The following is a 17,359-nucleotide window of genomic DNA, read 5'->3' on the forward strand; positions in this document are numbered from 1 at the left end:
GCGGCTTGCCCCCGGCCACATGAAGGGGGCTTGACGCGCGGCGGAACTACACGGCGCCTTCCGGGAGGGGAGCGCGGCGGCATGGAGCGCTTCGTGGTGCGGCGGGCCCGCTCCCCGCAGGGCCCCCGCAGCACCCGGCCGGAGCCCCCGGCCCTGCGGCAGGCCCCGCTCGAGGCCCTCAGGGCAGGTCCCGGGCGGGTCGCGGCCCCTGAGGGGACGGGGGGACGGGGGGCCTGCAGCCCCCACGGCGGCTCACACGCCTCGAAACGCCGGGATCCCCTTTTTGCGATTGAGATCTTTGTAGTGCAGTATCCTTAAACTCCCAAATTTTCCTTTCTAGCGGCTGTTTCCTACCGCTTCCCCTAAGTTTGACATAACAAGACTATGCGTTTTATCCCTTCTGTCTGTCCTGAGTCCCCGTAGCTCTGTGCCGAGGTGTATTCCGTGCTGTGCTGCATGCCGTAGACAGTAATTCACATACAGATTGCAACCCCATTAGCTGGGGTGAAGCCAACGTCCTTAATTATTACAAGAGTGTTCTGCTTTCCTAAATGCTTTTCTCATTTCCAGAGAGTTGTGGTCGTGGAAGACATAAAGCGGTGGAAGTCTATGCTCGAGCTTCCTGGGCAGCCGAAAGAGAATCTGATCGAAGCTTTGGGGGAACTGAAGAAGAAAATACCTTCCAAGGAAGTGTTACTGTCAACAAAAATAGGTATTTCTTCTCTGATTTCAGCTGCTTGTTGTGTCTGCTTGGCTTGTCGGTGCAAAAGAGACCATCCCCCAAGGTTTTTAAAGATAAGAGGATGCTTTACTACATCCTCACTGAGAAATCCCCAGCAGAAGGGCAGCGCCATGCAGACAGCACAGGCCTGTGCCCGACTGCTTTCTGTGGGACATGGGGGAGGGATGATGTGAGACTGCACGGTCCCTGCCTTTCCTGGCTGTGCAGTTCATACATGGCACAGAATATCCAGGAGTGACAGACGGTCACGGTGGCCCCTTTTTTTTTTTTTTTTTTTTTTTTTGCCAGTGAGAAGATGGCACCGTTAGGCTTCTGTGGCTCTTGCAGCCCAGCCCGTTCACGCAGGCACTGAAAATGTCTCAGGAAAAGCCTGAATGAACCGAACGTGACAAATGACAACTCAGAAGTAAGGGGAAAGACACAGTTTGCCTCTCGTTTTCGAAGGCAAGTGGGGCTTTCTGAATAGAGCTGCTGCAAGATCCACAGAAGCCTAACAGTGACATCTTCTGGCCAACGGCGCTACTGGTCAGAAAGAAATACCACGCTGCAAAAAGATCCCTTTTGTCTCCTCTCAAAGGAAAGTGTCTCTGCACTGGCAAGCCTGTGTCGATTGGGAAGATTCTGTTTGTGTCACCGTGATGTTTGTGTGTTAAAACCCTATGACTATCACCAGCAACATCTGCTTCCTTAAAATTTCAGTTAAAAGAAAAAAAAAAGCACTCTTTGTTGGCCAATTTTACACACTTTCACCAGATCCACTACCTGCGTAGAAAATTCCTGTAATATGTAAGTGCCTCTCCACACCTTGGTGATGTGGGAAAGTAATTTTCAGTTGTATAACTCAATTCTTTGCTAATTGCTCAGGCAAAATCACTTGCAGGGGTCCATGAGTGAGAACTTCAGTCTTCATTCCTAGTTATTTTATATTTACCTTTGCGTCAGTGCTTTGCTTGTTTCGCTGACGCTGCCTGAATTAAAAATATTTGGCTGCTTGAGCACCAGCTTGGCTGGTGTCTGGTGTATTTGGTCCCCCTACCGAAGCTGAAGGAGCTGTTGCTGTTTTCCAGGTCACACCGTGAATAAGATGCGCAAACATTCAGATCACGACGTGGCCAGCCTTGCCAAAGATGTTTACACGCAGTGGCGAACTTTCATCAAAAACCATTCAAACAGGCCCTCAATAGAAGTCAGGAGTGATCCCAAGACTGAGGCGTTCAGAAAGAATGCACGGAAGCTGCTTTGTGAAGCCCTGGATCTCGAGGTAGCGTTAATCTTTGGCTCAAAGGGTAATTCCCCGTAGGAACAAGCTGGACAAGCCTTTTTCAGTCATAGTTTCTATAAAGCTGGTCCTGCTGGCAGAGTGGGGACAAGAGTTCCTATATTCAGTGATTCTCCCCATGTCCCCATTTATCAGTGCCTTTGTTGTAAAGGTAGGTTTTATTTTAATAATTATTATTAACCAAGTAAATGTGCTAATTGTAAGCGAGGTGCATATTGCACATTTAAGTAACCAGCTAACAGAATAGCTGTCTATCTACTGTAGCTGGGCTGTGAAAGAAGTTAGTAGAACAAAGTTTTCACTGTTACTTATCAGCAGTTAAAACAACACTGGGACCTTCTGGGTGTTTCATATTTAAGTAATTAAACATTTGTAAATTGACATCTGTTGCGAAAACATAGAGGCAAAGTTGACAATATATAAAGTGGCGATAAATACCAGATCCCTCTGGTATCTTTAAGTAAACGAACAGGATTTTACTGTAAGGCTTAATGACTAGTTTGCTTGTCTATAAAACTCTGTAATTATTATCCTTTTAATTTATTCATTAGTTATCCTTTAAATGGCAAGAAAAGTGATAAGCACTCAAGTTTCAAAGCTGTGTTTGCTGTCTATGAGAGCAGCCTCTCCAACTTCCCATCCGCCTGGACTGAGGCGGAACTAAAGGGTGACTTGCTGTGGGAATGCCTCAGAATGGTTTTCTTGGGAGTTCCCTTTTGCTGGGCTGCTGGGTCAAGCTTATTTTCTTGGAAAGCAGCTCTGTGCACAGCAATAAGGCTGCTGGTAAAGTTTGAGCCTGTGGGACATGAAGACTGTGATATCACCCTCAAACAAGTGGCGTTGGGTAAGGCAGGACAAGGCAGAATCACCTCCGGACAGGACTCACCTGAAATTATGATGAGGAAAGCTGCCCTTCTGGCTTGTAGCTACCACCGTATCTGCAGAGGGAGCTTTTATCAGCACAATGAACAGCATAGATAAGAGGAGCCACAGAAGTCCAGAAAATGGAAAGCAGGGACACCTGAGAGGTTGATAAGGAGGGAGAATGGGAGCTGAATGGATTCAGTCGAATTTCTAGTGCGGACTGGCAGAGGGACAGTTTAGTGATGGGTAGCACAAAGAGAGTAAAAGTGTTGGGCAAAGGACTTGGAGGAATACTGGTTGGCATGCTGGAATCTCCTGTATGGGAGGCATGGGAGATTCCCTGTCACAAAAGGCAGAAGTGAAATTAAAACAATTTCTTGATGGGCAGGGGATTTTTTTCTAAGCTGTGCTAAATTACAGGTTTTGGCACATGTTGAAGCAATAACTACGTAATTAACATTTAGTAAATCCCTTTCTGCCTTCTTAATTATACCTCCTTCCACACACACAGAGCCCACATTTCCCTTTATAGCACCAGGCAGAGTTGCCAAGTGTTTGGCGTGTCTTAGAGTTGCTGTTGGAACCGAGTTTAAAATAGTATCCAAGGTGCCTTCTATCAGCGAGATCAAAAAGTGATCTTAATGGAGACAGTACGACGTAGCTTAGAATTGTCGTTCAACTGGATACCCAAAGCTAGCTGCAGATTAGTTTCCTGTCGTGATGGCAAAGCGCTGCCACCCAGCTGGAGATGTGAACATGTTCCCTGCTACTGACCATGTTGCTGTGTTCCTTAATTGCTAGGGTGGAATTAAATTGTTCTTCCTGTTGCACTTGTGATGAGAAGTAGATTTCCTCGAATCTATGCTGATTAACGAAGAAGCACTGAAAAACACCAAACTCCAATTTCAATCAGTCGGTCTCCTTATTAAATGTAGAGATCTAATTTTATACTTTGCTGTTTTCAGATTGATCACCCACTGGCTGAAAATATTGAGCGAGAAGCTTTTCATCTCTCTTCCCGTCTCATTAGCACGCCGTATCGCAGAATGGTGCGAGCTCTTGTCTTCTCATTAAAGCACAAACCTGAAATCCGAGCAGAAGTCAAGACTGGCACGCTCACTGTCCCTGCGTTTGTACAGAGCCATAAAAAGTGAGGTGTCGTGCTTGCTGCTGAACGAGAACTTCATGTGCCTGCATCTCCGTGGAACCGGGAACCCTCTCTGTCGTAAGGGGCGTGCAGAAGTGCTGACGGGGTGACTCACTTGGCACCGCTCTATTAACAGGGCTGCTGAAGGCAAGAACTACCAATGATGAAAGTGGTGCTGTAAATCGGAGTTGGTGGGAGTCTGTGTAGGGTTGTTGCTCAAAAAGTATCTTCTACTCCGCTGTATATTTTCCTGCTAAAAAGCCATCTGTGCTGACTCACTTGTTTCTTACGTCTGTTGGTTTGTCATGCCTCGGTTTGGCTCCATCCCTGAGATGGGTCTTCAGGTGTAATTATTTAAATAACATTTAACAGCTTTGTGCTGGGCTGATAGGAAATAGTGGGAATTCAGGGTAATTGTTCCATGGGAAGGGATTCCTAGAGGATAACTGCAAATCCTAGTTAACCATAAATCAGCCAAGTCTGTTGTAACTGGACCCTGGATGTGGCAAGAGCTACCTGTTTACCCAAGCCAAGTGATCTCCCCTGCATTCTGCAGTTGGATACAAAATGGGTTTCAATAATTCTCTATTCATCCTTCCATAGGCTCAGTCACCCTGTGATGGTGGGCATTTTCTGAAACCCTGGGGTGAAAACCAAAATGCCCTGGGGTATGGGTGCTATCTAATACCTCTGCTTAATGAGCAACTCACTCAGACAGACTTCCACACCTCCCTCATGATTAAAATCTGGTGCTTGTTTTTAGTGTAACATAAAAAACTTGAAATGAATTTTCTAATTACAATTAGGTCATAAGGAAAATATTCCATGCAAAGGCTTTTTTCCTCCAAAAAGAACGTGTTTCAGAATGATTGTGTAAACAAATTTAAGCAGCAAACTATTGTATGAATTGCTTCTGGTTATTAAAAACCGAAAATCTTGCCTTTCATATTTACTCTGATTTCTTTAGTACCACAAGTCGTCTTGTTCTCTGTGTGCTATTATTAAGGCTGTGACAGGCACAGTCTTTCTCTGCTGGTAGGCAATAAAGCGCTCTCTGTTCTCTGTGCTGGTACAAGGGACTGGTCACAAACCATTTTCCGAGTTAACAGGGGCGAGAAGTCTAGTATAGCATAAGGGAGTGTGCTTTGATCAGTCATGGTCAGCACTCTGATCTCAAGAGAGTCACTTAAGGACAGATAATGCAGTGGGAAAGCTGCGCATTAGTCTGTGTTCACTTCATCCTAAACAGGACTGGGTGTCAGTAAGTGGATCTGCTAAATGCTTTTTTCTTCCCTGAACATTAAAAAAAGCAAAACACCCAAAACTTACCTTAAGTGTTGAACTCTGTAAAATTTATTATGTCATTGCAGGTTCTCTTAAGAAGATCTAAGCCCCGTTTTGTTTGCTTGGGGCAGTGCAGGACCATTTCTGTTGTGTGCCATTAAGGTATCCTCATAGCTGGCTTTTTTTTCAAAACCAGTGCTCTGGCTGAGCCTAGGCGTGCAGAAATTTCACTGGTAGGAAGTTAATGATAGGTGTGCTGGAGAAAGTACGCCACAAATCGGCAGCCTGAGTGGTGACTCTAGGGATAACGCGTCAATAAAGACGTTAACACCTGATGACCAGTCTGTAGCAAGAGAGGTGAAACCCCGCAATTTCTTACAAGCGATCAGATCCATTTCCCGCTTAAGTAACCTCAGACTGCACAGCTGTAATTGAATTCACGTATCTTGGACTGTCATGAAAGGGCTTCAGGATCAATGAGTGCCTTAGGTTTTGCTTCCAGAGCTGCAACGCCATGACCTGCAGTGTTTATTTTCAGCTTTCTGTTCCTGGTGCTGGGCTGCGTTTTCTATATTTAGCTACTGTGTGAGAAGCAAAAATGTGGGAAATGAGGAACTGTCGGTCCTCGTGAAAGCCAGAGCAGAGAAGTTTCCCACACAGCTCAGGTACCCCAGCAGAACTTTGGCCTATCTATGCAGTGCTGTGCCTTGGATTGCAAGACACATCTAGTGGAGAGAGTAAGGAATCACCCAAATAGATACAGCTCAGCCTGTCTGCAGGTAGCAGCTGCCTGTCCCAGCACTTGCTGTCTGAAAGCAAACTGCTCTACAGCAGTGGCATTTCTTCCAAGAGCCACTCAGCAAAATCCACTTCTGCTTTTACAAGTTACCTCTGGGAGCCCACTGTAGTAGTGGGGAGGGATGGGGATGCTTTTCTCTCTTGCTAGTAAACACTCCTGGGGCAGGGATACCGTTCATAACAGCACTGTAAAATTCAAAAACAAGGTCAGTGTGGACATCAGCAAGGACCTACCGTGGCCTAGAGTACTTTCTTTGCAAAACCTGATTGCATCTCAGCCTGTGCACGTTAGCTTTCGAAGTGGTGCAGGCCACCAGAGATAGCAGCTGTCAGCAGGCCTGCCTGGGAGCAGTTTGCTGTAATCTCACGAGCTGCCCAAGCAGTGCCGTCACAGCGCTTTCCCCAGCCCACAGGTGGCATGGCACAACTTGGAGATGCACGTGAGCCCTTCTGCTCCACACTAACTACAGGCTCCGTCTCTTCTATGCCATCAGACTTTGTTCTGGGGCACAAACAAAGTTCTACCAGGTCCATCTCTTTTAGGCGACTTTATCACATCCTCTCCTGGTCCCTGATGCCTCTCTTTTCTCAACAGACTTCAGGGAAATGAGATTTTGTTGTTGCTCGATCTATTTTGGATGGATGCCTTTCAGCTCTTTGAAGCACACGTTGCAGAGAAGAGTTTTTGGCCTCATTCTCAGTATGTACCAAATACTTCTCTTTTGGGAATTAACTGCAGGGATGCAGTTACTGCATACCAGAAAACTCATCTAATTTTCCTCTATTTAAGGGCTAATTCTTTTACAACTTGTTTTCTAAGGGACCTAAGCATATAGTTCTGGGCCCAGCTCTTGCAACCTGATGTTAAAGCTAGCAGCAACGTTTGGGATGAAGATTCACAGGCTGAGCTGTGGAGGAACTGGAAGAGATCTCCAAGGGCTGGTGTGAGACATGCAGCACAGGGGAACCAGAAAGAAGGGAATGGTGTAAGGACAAAACCAGGAAGGAAGGTGGGGAAAAAAGACAAAAACTGAGAAGAAAAAGCAATAGGCCAAAACAGGGCTTTCTTTTCTCAAAGAGCGATGCTGAGTGTGATGAGGGGATGCTCAGTAACTTGGTACTCAGCAGCCAAGTTTTAAATTACTCTATAAAGACCAGATTTGCCCTCTTTGTTGGAAGTTGGCTGTTGGAAGTGAGCTGATGGGTTAGAGTGCCCTGTGCCACATCCCTGTGCCAGCAGCACTGACGAGCCACGGTGCAGGGACACGTGGGGCCTGGAGGACCGTCCACTGCTCTGTTTCTCCCACCACAAGGGTCACACATCCGGACGGGGGGCAAAAAGGCCCCTTGTGCAACCTGGGGCTGGGTCTCACTGATCCGGGTGTGCACTTCTGCTTTTGCCTCTGGTTTTACCCTGTGACTGTTGCGTGGTGGCAGCTGCAGGGTGCCAGACACTTTGACACTTTGCAAAGTGTGGGACTCCACAAGCTCCTGTCTTCACACTGGGGAAACCCCTTCAGGTTAAAAGGATGGATTTTTTTTTATTATTTATTTATTTATTTATTTATTTATTTATTCCCCTTTTCCTACGAGATTAAGCCGAGCCCACACACTCCTTTCAGCACAAGAGTACACGAAGCTGAGGGATCTGCAGAGTCCTGCTGCAAGGAGCAGAAAGAAGGGAAGCCCTTCCCAGAGGTGAGCAGCAATCCCCATCAGCAGGCGGGGCGAAGGAGGGCTTCATCCCGCTGCAAATTGCTTGGGCGAGAGAAGAAGGGAGTAGCCGAGACCTCCCCGTCCTTCCTGAAAGAACGCGCACAGCGCCTCAGCGTTTTTCATCTTTCAAGAGGCTCTTCAAAGGCTTCTCCACAAAGAACCCAAACTTTCAGATCTCCTTCTCTGGCAGCCCGGCAATGAGAAGGGTTTGCTCGGCTGGTGGCTGGCCCTGGGCTTAGAGGTGTTCAGACAAGGAGCAGCCCCAGATGTCTTCCTTCACACATCCCCCCTGTGCCCCTTCCCCAATGAAGGGGAACCACAGCCCCCCACTGCACCCACCTCCCTCTGTAGTATTGCAGCTCTCGTGGTGGGGGCAGACACAATTTGGCTCACAGAGCCAACAAAGAGCTGCAAGAGCCTGGCCAGGCGGCTCCCGACACCCCAGCGCTGGGTTACAAGGGCAGCAGGGGAAACTGAGGCACTGAGGTGCTCCAGCAGGCTGGAGGATGCAAACAGGGGGATGCCAGGGTTACACTGCAATTAATGATGCGCTAATTCTGCTGGCAGTCCACTGAACAACATCCATGATCGCTGTCAATTAGACTAGATTATGGGATAATCCTTGCTAATTACATATTATTACATACCGAGCAGTTATCTCCCTATAAAGGGTGCCCCTATGATGGACAAACGTTCTTCTTTTAACACAGCCAGCCCAGATGGCAAAACCCTTTTTCCTGCAGCCAATATTTTGCCTCAGCTGAAATGCTCACACTGCAAACACCACACTCGTGTCCCGGATGGCAGGAGGAGGAGGAGGGTGGCTGTGAGGTGCAGGGTAAGCCTGAGAGGGGAGGCAGGGGCAGCCTCAAAGCCAGACCCCATGGACCTGCCTTGCTGCCAGGGCTGGGAGCAAGCACCCGCAAAGGCTGTGCTGCAGTGGGGAGCCCTGCCAGCCCCCAGGGGTGCTCAGGCAAGGCTGTTGGTAGTACAGGGTTTGGGGTGACTTGTAAGGTGATGCCATCCTTTGAGCATAACTGCTCCCCACGTTCCCCAAATGTCCCGTTATGCCTCTACACACCAAAACCCCCCAGGGAGCAGAGGGGAGGATGACCTTGCTGTCCCCAGGGGCGTGACGGCCGGGAAATGGGAGCGATCGCTGCTTAAAATAAGCTGGGAAACAACAACTCCCAGTAAACGCCGTCGTTGCATTTTTAATTGTCCATATGCTTGATCCATTATGTCTCCCCAGCTGGCAGGGCTGACGACGGCTGCCTCCTCATCTGTGCTGCCGAGGGTCTCCGGCAGGTACCTGAATCTGCAAGGTAATGGGGTGGCAGGGGGCTGGCCGTGTCCCCACGCTGTGCCCACCTCTACCCTCTACTCGCAAGGAGGTGCGAGTCTACCATCTCCCCATGCCGCCGCCCCGGGGCAGTCGCTATTAAATGAAATGTAGAGGCTTGCTCGAGGAGGGGATGCAGGTTTGGGCGGGGAGAGTGGATTAGAGGAGCAGAGCTGCCTCATTCCTGGCATTCTTGGAGAAAGGAAAAAATAAGATAAAGAGTGAAAGCAGGTACGGAGCCAGACTTCACGGCCCCTGCACGGGACATCAGCTCACTGGGGCTGCCGGTGTTACAAACCCCGCTGTCCTGGATAACCCCAAACGCATCCCGCACAGGGAACACCAGCATCTGCTCAGTATTTTGGAGCTGTTTCCTCTAAGAAGCGCCTCTTCCCCAAGGCAGATGGTGCTGCTGCATACCGTGGCATGCTCCCAGCCACAGGACATGCTTGGTGAGAAGGAGAAACAGCCCCGCCGAGGGACCCACTGCAGCAGCGGGGTCTGTGCCCAGCACCAGCACCCCAGGTACCACTGGGCTCACCGAGGAAAAAGCTCTCGCTGGGTATTTCAAGGAGTAAACCACCAAAGAGGGGTTGCCTGCTAAGGGGGGACACCCAGTCAGTGCTGAGAGTTTTCTCTCTTTCTGCAGCCACCAAGCCCACAAACGTTGTATTATTACCTTGAAAGAAAGGCGAGAATCAGCAGAATCTCACTGCGCCCCTCAGGCCACATAAATCCCCAGCAAGCGGAGTGTGCGACACATCTGCTTGAGAAAGCATCGAGACGGAGTTAGCTTTTATGGCCGGGTTAGCGTGGAAACCTGGCCCTGGAAGCAGACCACCTAAACCACCCCTGGAAGCAGACGGAAAGGGCACCAACTATCAACAGCGCCCTGGCCACTGACCCTGCGTGCAGCATGCCCAGCTCCCAGCAGCCACAATAAAAGGTGGAACAAATCCCCGTGATTATCCAGCATCTCACATCCTGGGACTCGCTGTCTCCCGTCACGCTCGGCAGCTCAGCGAGCACCATGTGCACAGAGCCCCATTGATGGCGAGAGGTTGTCCGAGGCCAGGAGGGTGGCAGGGAGCCCAGCCTGTGCTCCAGCCCCGTGCCCTGACCAGCTACAAGAGGATTTTGTCCAGCCTGGGAAGTGCCAGCGTGGTGACCTGCCCCGTCCCGGGGACACGGAGGGGATGTGCTGGAGGTGCTGCCTGCAGCTGGGTCCTGTGTGCAGGGGCACGAGGTGCTGGGGCTGGTCCTGTACCGTGCCCCTGGGCTGGAGACGTGGTTTATCACCGGTGGCTGGCTGTGGCTAAAAACCAGTGGCCAAACAGTCCCTTCCTGGCCTCTGCCACCACTTTTCCACCCAGGAGACCTCAGGTGGTCTCCATCCTGTCCCTGTTTTGCACTGGGACAGGAACAAGACCTTTCCCAGCCTTTCTTACACCAAAAATCCCAAGGAGAGAGCGATGCTGAGCAGGCACTAGCAGCATCCAGCCCGCACCCAGGGGTCAGTGTAAACCAGGAGGAGATGACCGATCACTCTGCTTTCTTTAAGAGCCACTTCCCCGGGTGCTCAGCGATACCTGCCCCTGGGTTTAGGTGTGAGGGGCACACTGCTCTCCTGGGCACTCTGGGAAGGAGACAAGCACGGGGGAAAGGACAGATTGCTCTCATTCAGCCTTTGGGTGGCTGAAGTGTTCAGGTAAGCCCTGTGAGAAGATGACACGTGGAGAAGCAGCGGGGAGCTCAAGGACACGAGATGAGCACGTCTCGTCACATCCCCACCGCCCAGACACTGCATATGGGCACTGGAGACACCTCCCCGAAGCACCAACGTGCGCTGTACCCATCGCTGCGTGCCAAGGGGAGACGTCGGCGTCTGCAGCCGCCTCCAGCACGGATCCATGGCACCCACACAAGCACGGATGGGAGCACGGAAAATATTTGTTGGAAATATTGCTATATTTGGGGGTAGTCTGTACGCTCAAGAATTCAGCGAGAAATAATTGACAGGATTATTTGCAGCCATCGGCAAACAACGTTACTTTCCCGAAAGTAGCGGCACCAGAGGGAAAATAAATGGAAGCAGGTGCGGGAAGAGTTACGGAGCACGAGAAGTGCATTCCCGAGCCAAATGGACAGATTGAGAGACAGAGGAAAACCGATGGGGAAGGGAAGCGGCTGCCTATTGCCCAGATCCCTCAGGCACGGCGAGGAGGTGGAGGCTGGGCTCGGGCTCCATTTCGGGGCCTCCGTCTCAGCAGCTGTGTTAGCGCTAAGCCTGGGCCGAGGGAGGATTTTGGGGAGCATTTCAGAACTGAGGAGGGATGAGTTCACTACAGCAGCACGAGCCCAACCACGGCAATGACCATGAGGAGCCCGGCCAGGATGCAGATGCTGATGAAGACGATGTCACTGGTGTCCTGGCTCTTGGCCTCGCGGGTGTCTGCCCCTCCTGCCTCCCGCTGCTGGGCCTCCACCAGGTTTTCGACCTGGCTCAGCCTGTGCGGGCCGGGGCCGGCGACGAGGGTGACCGCGGCTTCCTTCCTCTTCGGCTCGCACTGCACCTCATACCGGTGGACGTCCTCCTGGTCCCCTGCCGAGAAGTCGATGTAGAGTGTGCTGACGATGATGTTGGTGTTGTTTCGTCTCTGCAAGACAAGGGTTGAGGCTCCTCAGGGCTCAGTTCCCAGGGGGCAGCTCTAAGGAGCCGCTGAGAGGGACCAGGGCTAACCCCTGCCTGGCTGGCTTTAAGGGAAGGTCTGCCAAACCTTTACCTGGGACTCGGTGCCGCAGGTGTCGAAGCGGGTGTGTATCTTGAAGTTCGAGCCGACCACGTGGGCCGCACAGGAGGGCATCCCCAAATAAATCTTATTCCTCTCCAGCTGGGCCAGGGCCTGCACGGGGATCTGGATATGGAAGTCCGTCCGCGTGCAGCTGACGTTCATGGGCACAACTGTTGGGACAGAAAAGAAGATATGGGTGAGGCATTGCTGGCATTTCCCCGCTGTGCCACCTGCAGCGACCACTGCAGCTTGTCCCAGATCCACCACTAAAGTCCCCATGACACCCAGAGTTGGTAGCACTGGGGCCGGCGGGGACACAAGTCTCACGGCTTTGTTGTGCCTTGTGTCGTACCCAGCACCGCTGCCACAACTCTGGCTTGTGGACCAAGGCAAATAAATGATTTTTCAGGGGAAAAAAAGAGCTACACCTGTAATGCAGAAATTGTTATGTGATAGGAAACACAGCCCCTCTCCAACGCTCTCCCTATGGCACCCTGTGTGGCCCCTCGGGGTGCAGAAAGAAAGCGGTGCAGGGAGGGCAGTAGGGAGGAAAATGCCCCACTCCTCTAAGGTTAGTCCTCGCTGAGCTCGAACCAAGCACTTGGGCAGTATGAATTATTGAATTATTCCAACTCCCTCTGAATCTTGGCCTTACGAAACTGGTAATATGCAATAAGATCAATATGAAAAAACAGTGTCACTTTGCTACACTTAGTGCATTATAAAACCATTAGAAGATTTACCAAATAACTAAAGTGCATTAGATCAAGAGGAGGAGGAGGAGAAAATGGATCCTCTCTCCCAGCGTGAAGGCTTTCATTCAAATAGCCGTAAATCACACACGCCCTGCCCAACTCACTTCGTGGGCCCAGACAAAAGGGAAATATTTGCATGGACTAAGAGCTGTGGAAGCAGAGATGCCTCTTTTTTTATATTTCCATGGTCCTGGGGATGATATGTAGCCCTGCTGGGTGCCTGGTACAAGCTATCTCCCTCTCTGGCTGTAGAGGCCTAGGGGAAAACTCCATCCCCTGTCCAACTCCCACAGCTGTGTACTCCAAAATCCCTCCTGCTACATCCCAGATGATGTACGGTTATGCTGCTGAGGGATAAAAGCTTGAGCACCTGGCTCAGCATCCACGGCTCCTGTGCTGCCATGCCAGCAGCTCTACAGGACGCTGCGCCCAGGTCCGCCCGCGGATGCTGAGGCTGCTCCTCTGCTCCGTGGACCTGAGACTCATCCTGTGCCGAGCACAGGCATGAATCATCCCCGACACATGGGTCAGCTCAGATATAATTATCCTGAAATACAGCCAACGTCATAAATTCGCCGGCTTTTGTGGAGGCTGACAAATCTCTGTGTGGCGTTCCTCCCGCCCGCCACCGCTTCAGATGCACCGGCTAGGAGATGGGGCTTGAATGCAGTGGGGATAAGCCTGTGAGGCCAGCGGGGTCCTGCCCCTCCTGTGCTGCTCATGATGGAGGAGAAAACAACATTTCCACCCGTGGCTGTGCCATACAGGGCGCTTGGTGGCCTTTGGGCAAGCCGAGATGCGGAGGCACAGCCACAAAGTAACTGGTGTTAATGCATGAGCTGGCACCCGAGTGCTTGGCCACCACTCCTGGTGCTTCCATCCCCTAAAAGTCCCCTTGTTCCTGCACCCCACAGGGAGAAGCAGACACCTTACCTCCAACGTAGGCAAGGGAGAAGCCCCTCTTGGCTGTGCTGCGGTCTGTGCGGAACACCAAAAGCAGCTGATGGCCACGGGAGGTGACGGGTGCCGGGCTGTCGCGCCCACACCACGTCCCCAGCAGCGAGGTGTTCTCGGCACCGCCGTCGAAGGCAGACAGGCGGTCGTAGTCGCAGCCACCGGTCAGGCTGCTCCGGGCCTCCAGCTCCAGGTCCAAGAAGAAGATTTTGATCCGGTAGCCTGGGGGCAGCTGGATGCTCCACTGACACTGGAGGTTGTTGGGATAGAAGTTGGGGTACTGAGGGCTGGAGAAATTCCCCTTGATGGCAGTGTAGACTTCCTGGCACTCTCCTGCTTGGGGAAAAATAAAGAAAGCTGAAGTCTCCTGGCTAGTGAGCACTCATTTTATTGCTAAAATCTATTCTACTCTCTACATTACTGCTCTTCGACCTTGTGGTTGGCCAACATCCACCCGTGAGTTTTGGGGGATGGCAGCAACCCAGGTAGCTGAGGCCATGGGCAGTGTCCTACAGGGGCAGAGAGGGAGGGCACCTAACCCATGGCACATGACAAGCAATAAAGTGCAGCTCTTGTTTGAGAGAAAGATAAGCTAAGGCCTGGAGGGGCCATAACGAAGCTATTTGCTTTGCATCATGGTCTATAACTCCCACCATCATCTCATGAGCTCCCCCCAAAGATCTCCCCAGTATCATCTCCTTGAGCTGCCGTGGAAGGGAAGGCACCACAAACCATCACCCCTTCCCCACATCCCAGCCACCCCCTCCCCACACCCTTCCCACCACCACCCCCAAGCCCCACACCTGAGTAGAAATGGGCCTTGAAGCCCCTTCCCACGATGTTGAAGTCCGACTTGAAGAGGACAAGGAGGTGCTGGGTGGAGGAGACGGTGCGGGGTGGCCGGGCGCTGCCGCAGTAGCGACCCAGGCGGGGGGCGGTGGTGGTGGGGCCATCGAAGAGGGCCACGTAGTCAAAGCCGCAGCCCTGGCCACCCTCCACCTGGAAGTCGACGAAGACCAGGGTGATGGGGCCGCCAGCCCCCCCGATGCTCCAGCGGCACTCAGCATCATTGGGGTAGCTCTCGGGGTACCGTGGGCTGGTGATCTCCCCGGACAGCCCCATCAGCTGCCCACCGCAGGCATCTGAGACACAGAAATTGGGGTCAGGGGGAGGATGGACACATGAATGGATGGATGGACATCCCCACCATCCCCTGCTACCTTTGCGGTAGGTGGCAGCGAAGCCGCGTTTGGCCACGTGCCGGTCGGAGCGGAAGACGACGGCCATGACGTGCCAGGCGGAGGCGAAGGGCGGCGGGGCGCTGTGGCCGCAGAAGGTGCCCAGGAGGTTGCCCCGGTCGCGGGCAGCCCCGTTGTAGACCTGGAGGTAGTCGTAGGCGCAGGCGGCATGGTACTCCAGCTCAAAGTGGCTGAAGGAGAGCAGGACAGAGGAGCCCTCGGCCACCACGATCAGCCATGTGCACTCTGTCTCGTAGGGGTACGGCCCCGGGAAGTTGGGGCTGGAGAAGTTGCCAGAGGGTGCCGAGAGCACCCCGCCGCATTTGATGCCTGGGTGGCAGGAGAGAGGGGTGGGAGGCAGGTATGACACCCCTCTTTCAGGAAAACCCCAAAGGGATGGTGGCTGGGCAGTGGGACAGGGTGCACAGCACCAGATCCATCTCACCACCAGCTCCATCCCACCACCAGTGCTGTCAGAACTCCAGGACCTCTACAGGGCTCATCCAGACCTGAGAAGATATCCCCAGGGAGACCTGGAGCACATATGTCCCCCCCGCTGCCTTTTGTCCCTCCACATAACCCTCTCCTTCCCTTCCCTCCACCCCAGCCCTGCTGAGAGGTGCCCTCCCACACCCGGCCATGTCCACGAGCTTGTCCCGCTGGCTGCAGCCCTACGGCTCAGTGCCCGCTTCTGCTTCTTGCTGGGAAAAAGAAGGTAGAGTTAGTTTTAACAGGGCCGTGGTTACATCCCAGCTGGTGTCCAGCAGCCACATCCCTGGTCCTGTGCTGGTGGGGAAACCTCAGCATCCTCTGGACAAGAGGTGCACCCCAGGCTCCCAGTTAGGGGATTTAGGCAGAGATGGCTAAATGTGGGGTCAGCCCGCTGGCTGCCCAGCCCTTCAGCTTTTAGCTGGCTGCTGATGTTTTCCCTGATCATAAAGGTGATATTGGTGAATTCGGGCTCAGAGATGTACAGGTGAAGGGCTCAACCCAAAGCTCAGCCATCGCACGCTGCCGTTCACCGCGACCTCCTGGCGAGGGAAGGTGCCTCGGAGGTGCACGGTGCCGTGCTGTGAGCAGTTCTGACGTGCACATGTGTGTGAGCAGGAGTGGCAGTGCTGGTGGATCCGCCATCGCCTTGCTAATTAATAGGGAGAGGTGACTGAGCGATGCGGGGCTGTGCTAAAGGACTGACGTTAGTGAACTAAACTTCCAGGAGCGAAGCCCGCAGGAGGGGGGAGCAGCTGTGGCGCAGGCAGCTGGGAAATTAGGGACTTGGTGCCTCGGGAGCATTGTTTTTTGGGGAGGGATGCTGCCAGTTAGCGAGTTACTGGGCTGAGCTGTCCCCCGACCCCTCAGTTACTGTGCTTTGTACTAAACCCACTCTGCATCCGAGGGGCACGTTGTACAGATAAAATGTGGGTTTACCAAGTACACTGCAACTTATATGTGTATATATACACATTTATGTGTGGGGGGGTATATAGAAACATATATACAGGTGTGTGCAACTCCATGAGCTAACAAACCCTTCAGCAACATGCCTGTAACCGCAGCAGGACGATCCCTACCTGCAATCTTCAATAAAACCAACGTGATGCAGCAAACCAAGTGCGCACCCCTCTCACACACCTGCACACGCCTGGGTGGCTCCCAGGCCGGATCCTTCCCCCGGCCAGCCCCGGTGTCCCCATGGCATTCAGGCTCTTACCTGTGCTGGGGGCCACCCCGAGCGCCCCGCAGAGCAGGGCCAGCACCGCCAGGCAGCCCGTGCCCCCGCGCCCCATCCTCCCTGCACGGGCAGCGCTCCCGTCACCGGTGCCCGAGCATCCCTCCAGAGCTGTCCGTCCGGGAGGGAAAAAAAATAAATACGGGGAGAAATAAATAAAAAGCAGGAGGACTGCAGAATTAATAGCGGAATGAATAATTCATCGCTTGTTTGAATTAAGAGCGGCAAGGTAACTTGATCTATTCCTCCCTTCCTTCACTCAGTTTTAATGATCTGGATCAAATGTCCCAAGGATTTACACTATACCAGATACCTTGTCAATACACTATATTTAGAAGAGATATTAATGTTTCAGATATGGTGTATAACGGCAGTAAGTCTGGGCTGACAATATGCCCTTAAGGGGCCATGAAAATAATTTAGTTCGCCAGGCAAGACAGCGAACCAAAATGGGAATTTCAGACTCACCACGGAAAAGTACCTCAGGAATTAACGTGATTTATACTGCGGCACTCGCTGCACAAAGCCAACTGTTGATAAAAGCCGGAGAAACACCACGAGTGCTCCGGCCCCGCTTCAGGTGCCCGGCCGTGTCTTGGAGGCGTGATGCTGCAGCGCCAGACCTCGCCATCCTGCAGTGGGTGAAGGGCAGAAGATGCAAACCTCCCAGCATCGGGCTTTTCACAGCCTGCCTGGGAGCAAAAAGATGTCTTAGCCCA

At 52.3% G+C, this 17,359-nt stretch overlaps 2 protein-coding genes across 2 annotated transcripts; one reads left to right on the forward strand and one right to left on the reverse strand.

Moving 5' to 3' along the window:
- Positions 1-26: 26 nt before the first annotated feature.
- TCEANC2 (transcription elongation factor A N-terminal and central domain containing 2) lies at positions 27-4,978 on the forward strand. The gene is made up of 4 exons (XM_035333101.1): positions 27-183; positions 571-712; positions 1,810-2,003; positions 3,851-4,978. Exons 1-4 carry the CDS (start codon positions 82-84, stop codon positions 4,037-4,039), a joined length of 627 nt encoding a protein of 208 aa, XP_035188992.1. The 5' UTR covers positions 27-81; the 3' UTR covers positions 4,040-4,978.
- Positions 4,979-11,119: 6,141 nt separating this feature from the next.
- On the reverse strand, positions 11,120-16,956 carry CDCP2 (CUB domain containing protein 2). Its single transcript, XM_035333974.1, has 6 exons — positions 16,623-16,956; positions 14,894-15,241; positions 14,477-14,815; positions 13,653-14,006; positions 11,956-12,134; positions 11,120-11,829 (listed from the first exon to the last, which is right to left on the reverse strand). The coding sequence occupies exons 1-6, from the start codon at positions 16,696-16,698 to the stop codon at positions 11,515-11,517; spliced, it is 1,611 nt and encodes a 536-aa protein (XP_035189865.1). The 5' UTR covers positions 16,699-16,956; the 3' UTR covers positions 11,120-11,514.
- Between the last annotated feature and the right edge of the window lie 403 nt (positions 16,957-17,359).

The sequence above is a fragment of the Oxyura jamaicensis genome, chromosome 8 (genome assembly GCF_011077185.1).
Source record: "Oxyura jamaicensis isolate SHBP4307 breed ruddy duck chromosome 8, BPBGC_Ojam_1.0, whole genome shotgun sequence".
Taxonomy (NCBI): Eukaryota; Metazoa; Chordata; class Aves; order Anseriformes; family Anatidae; genus Oxyura; species Oxyura jamaicensis.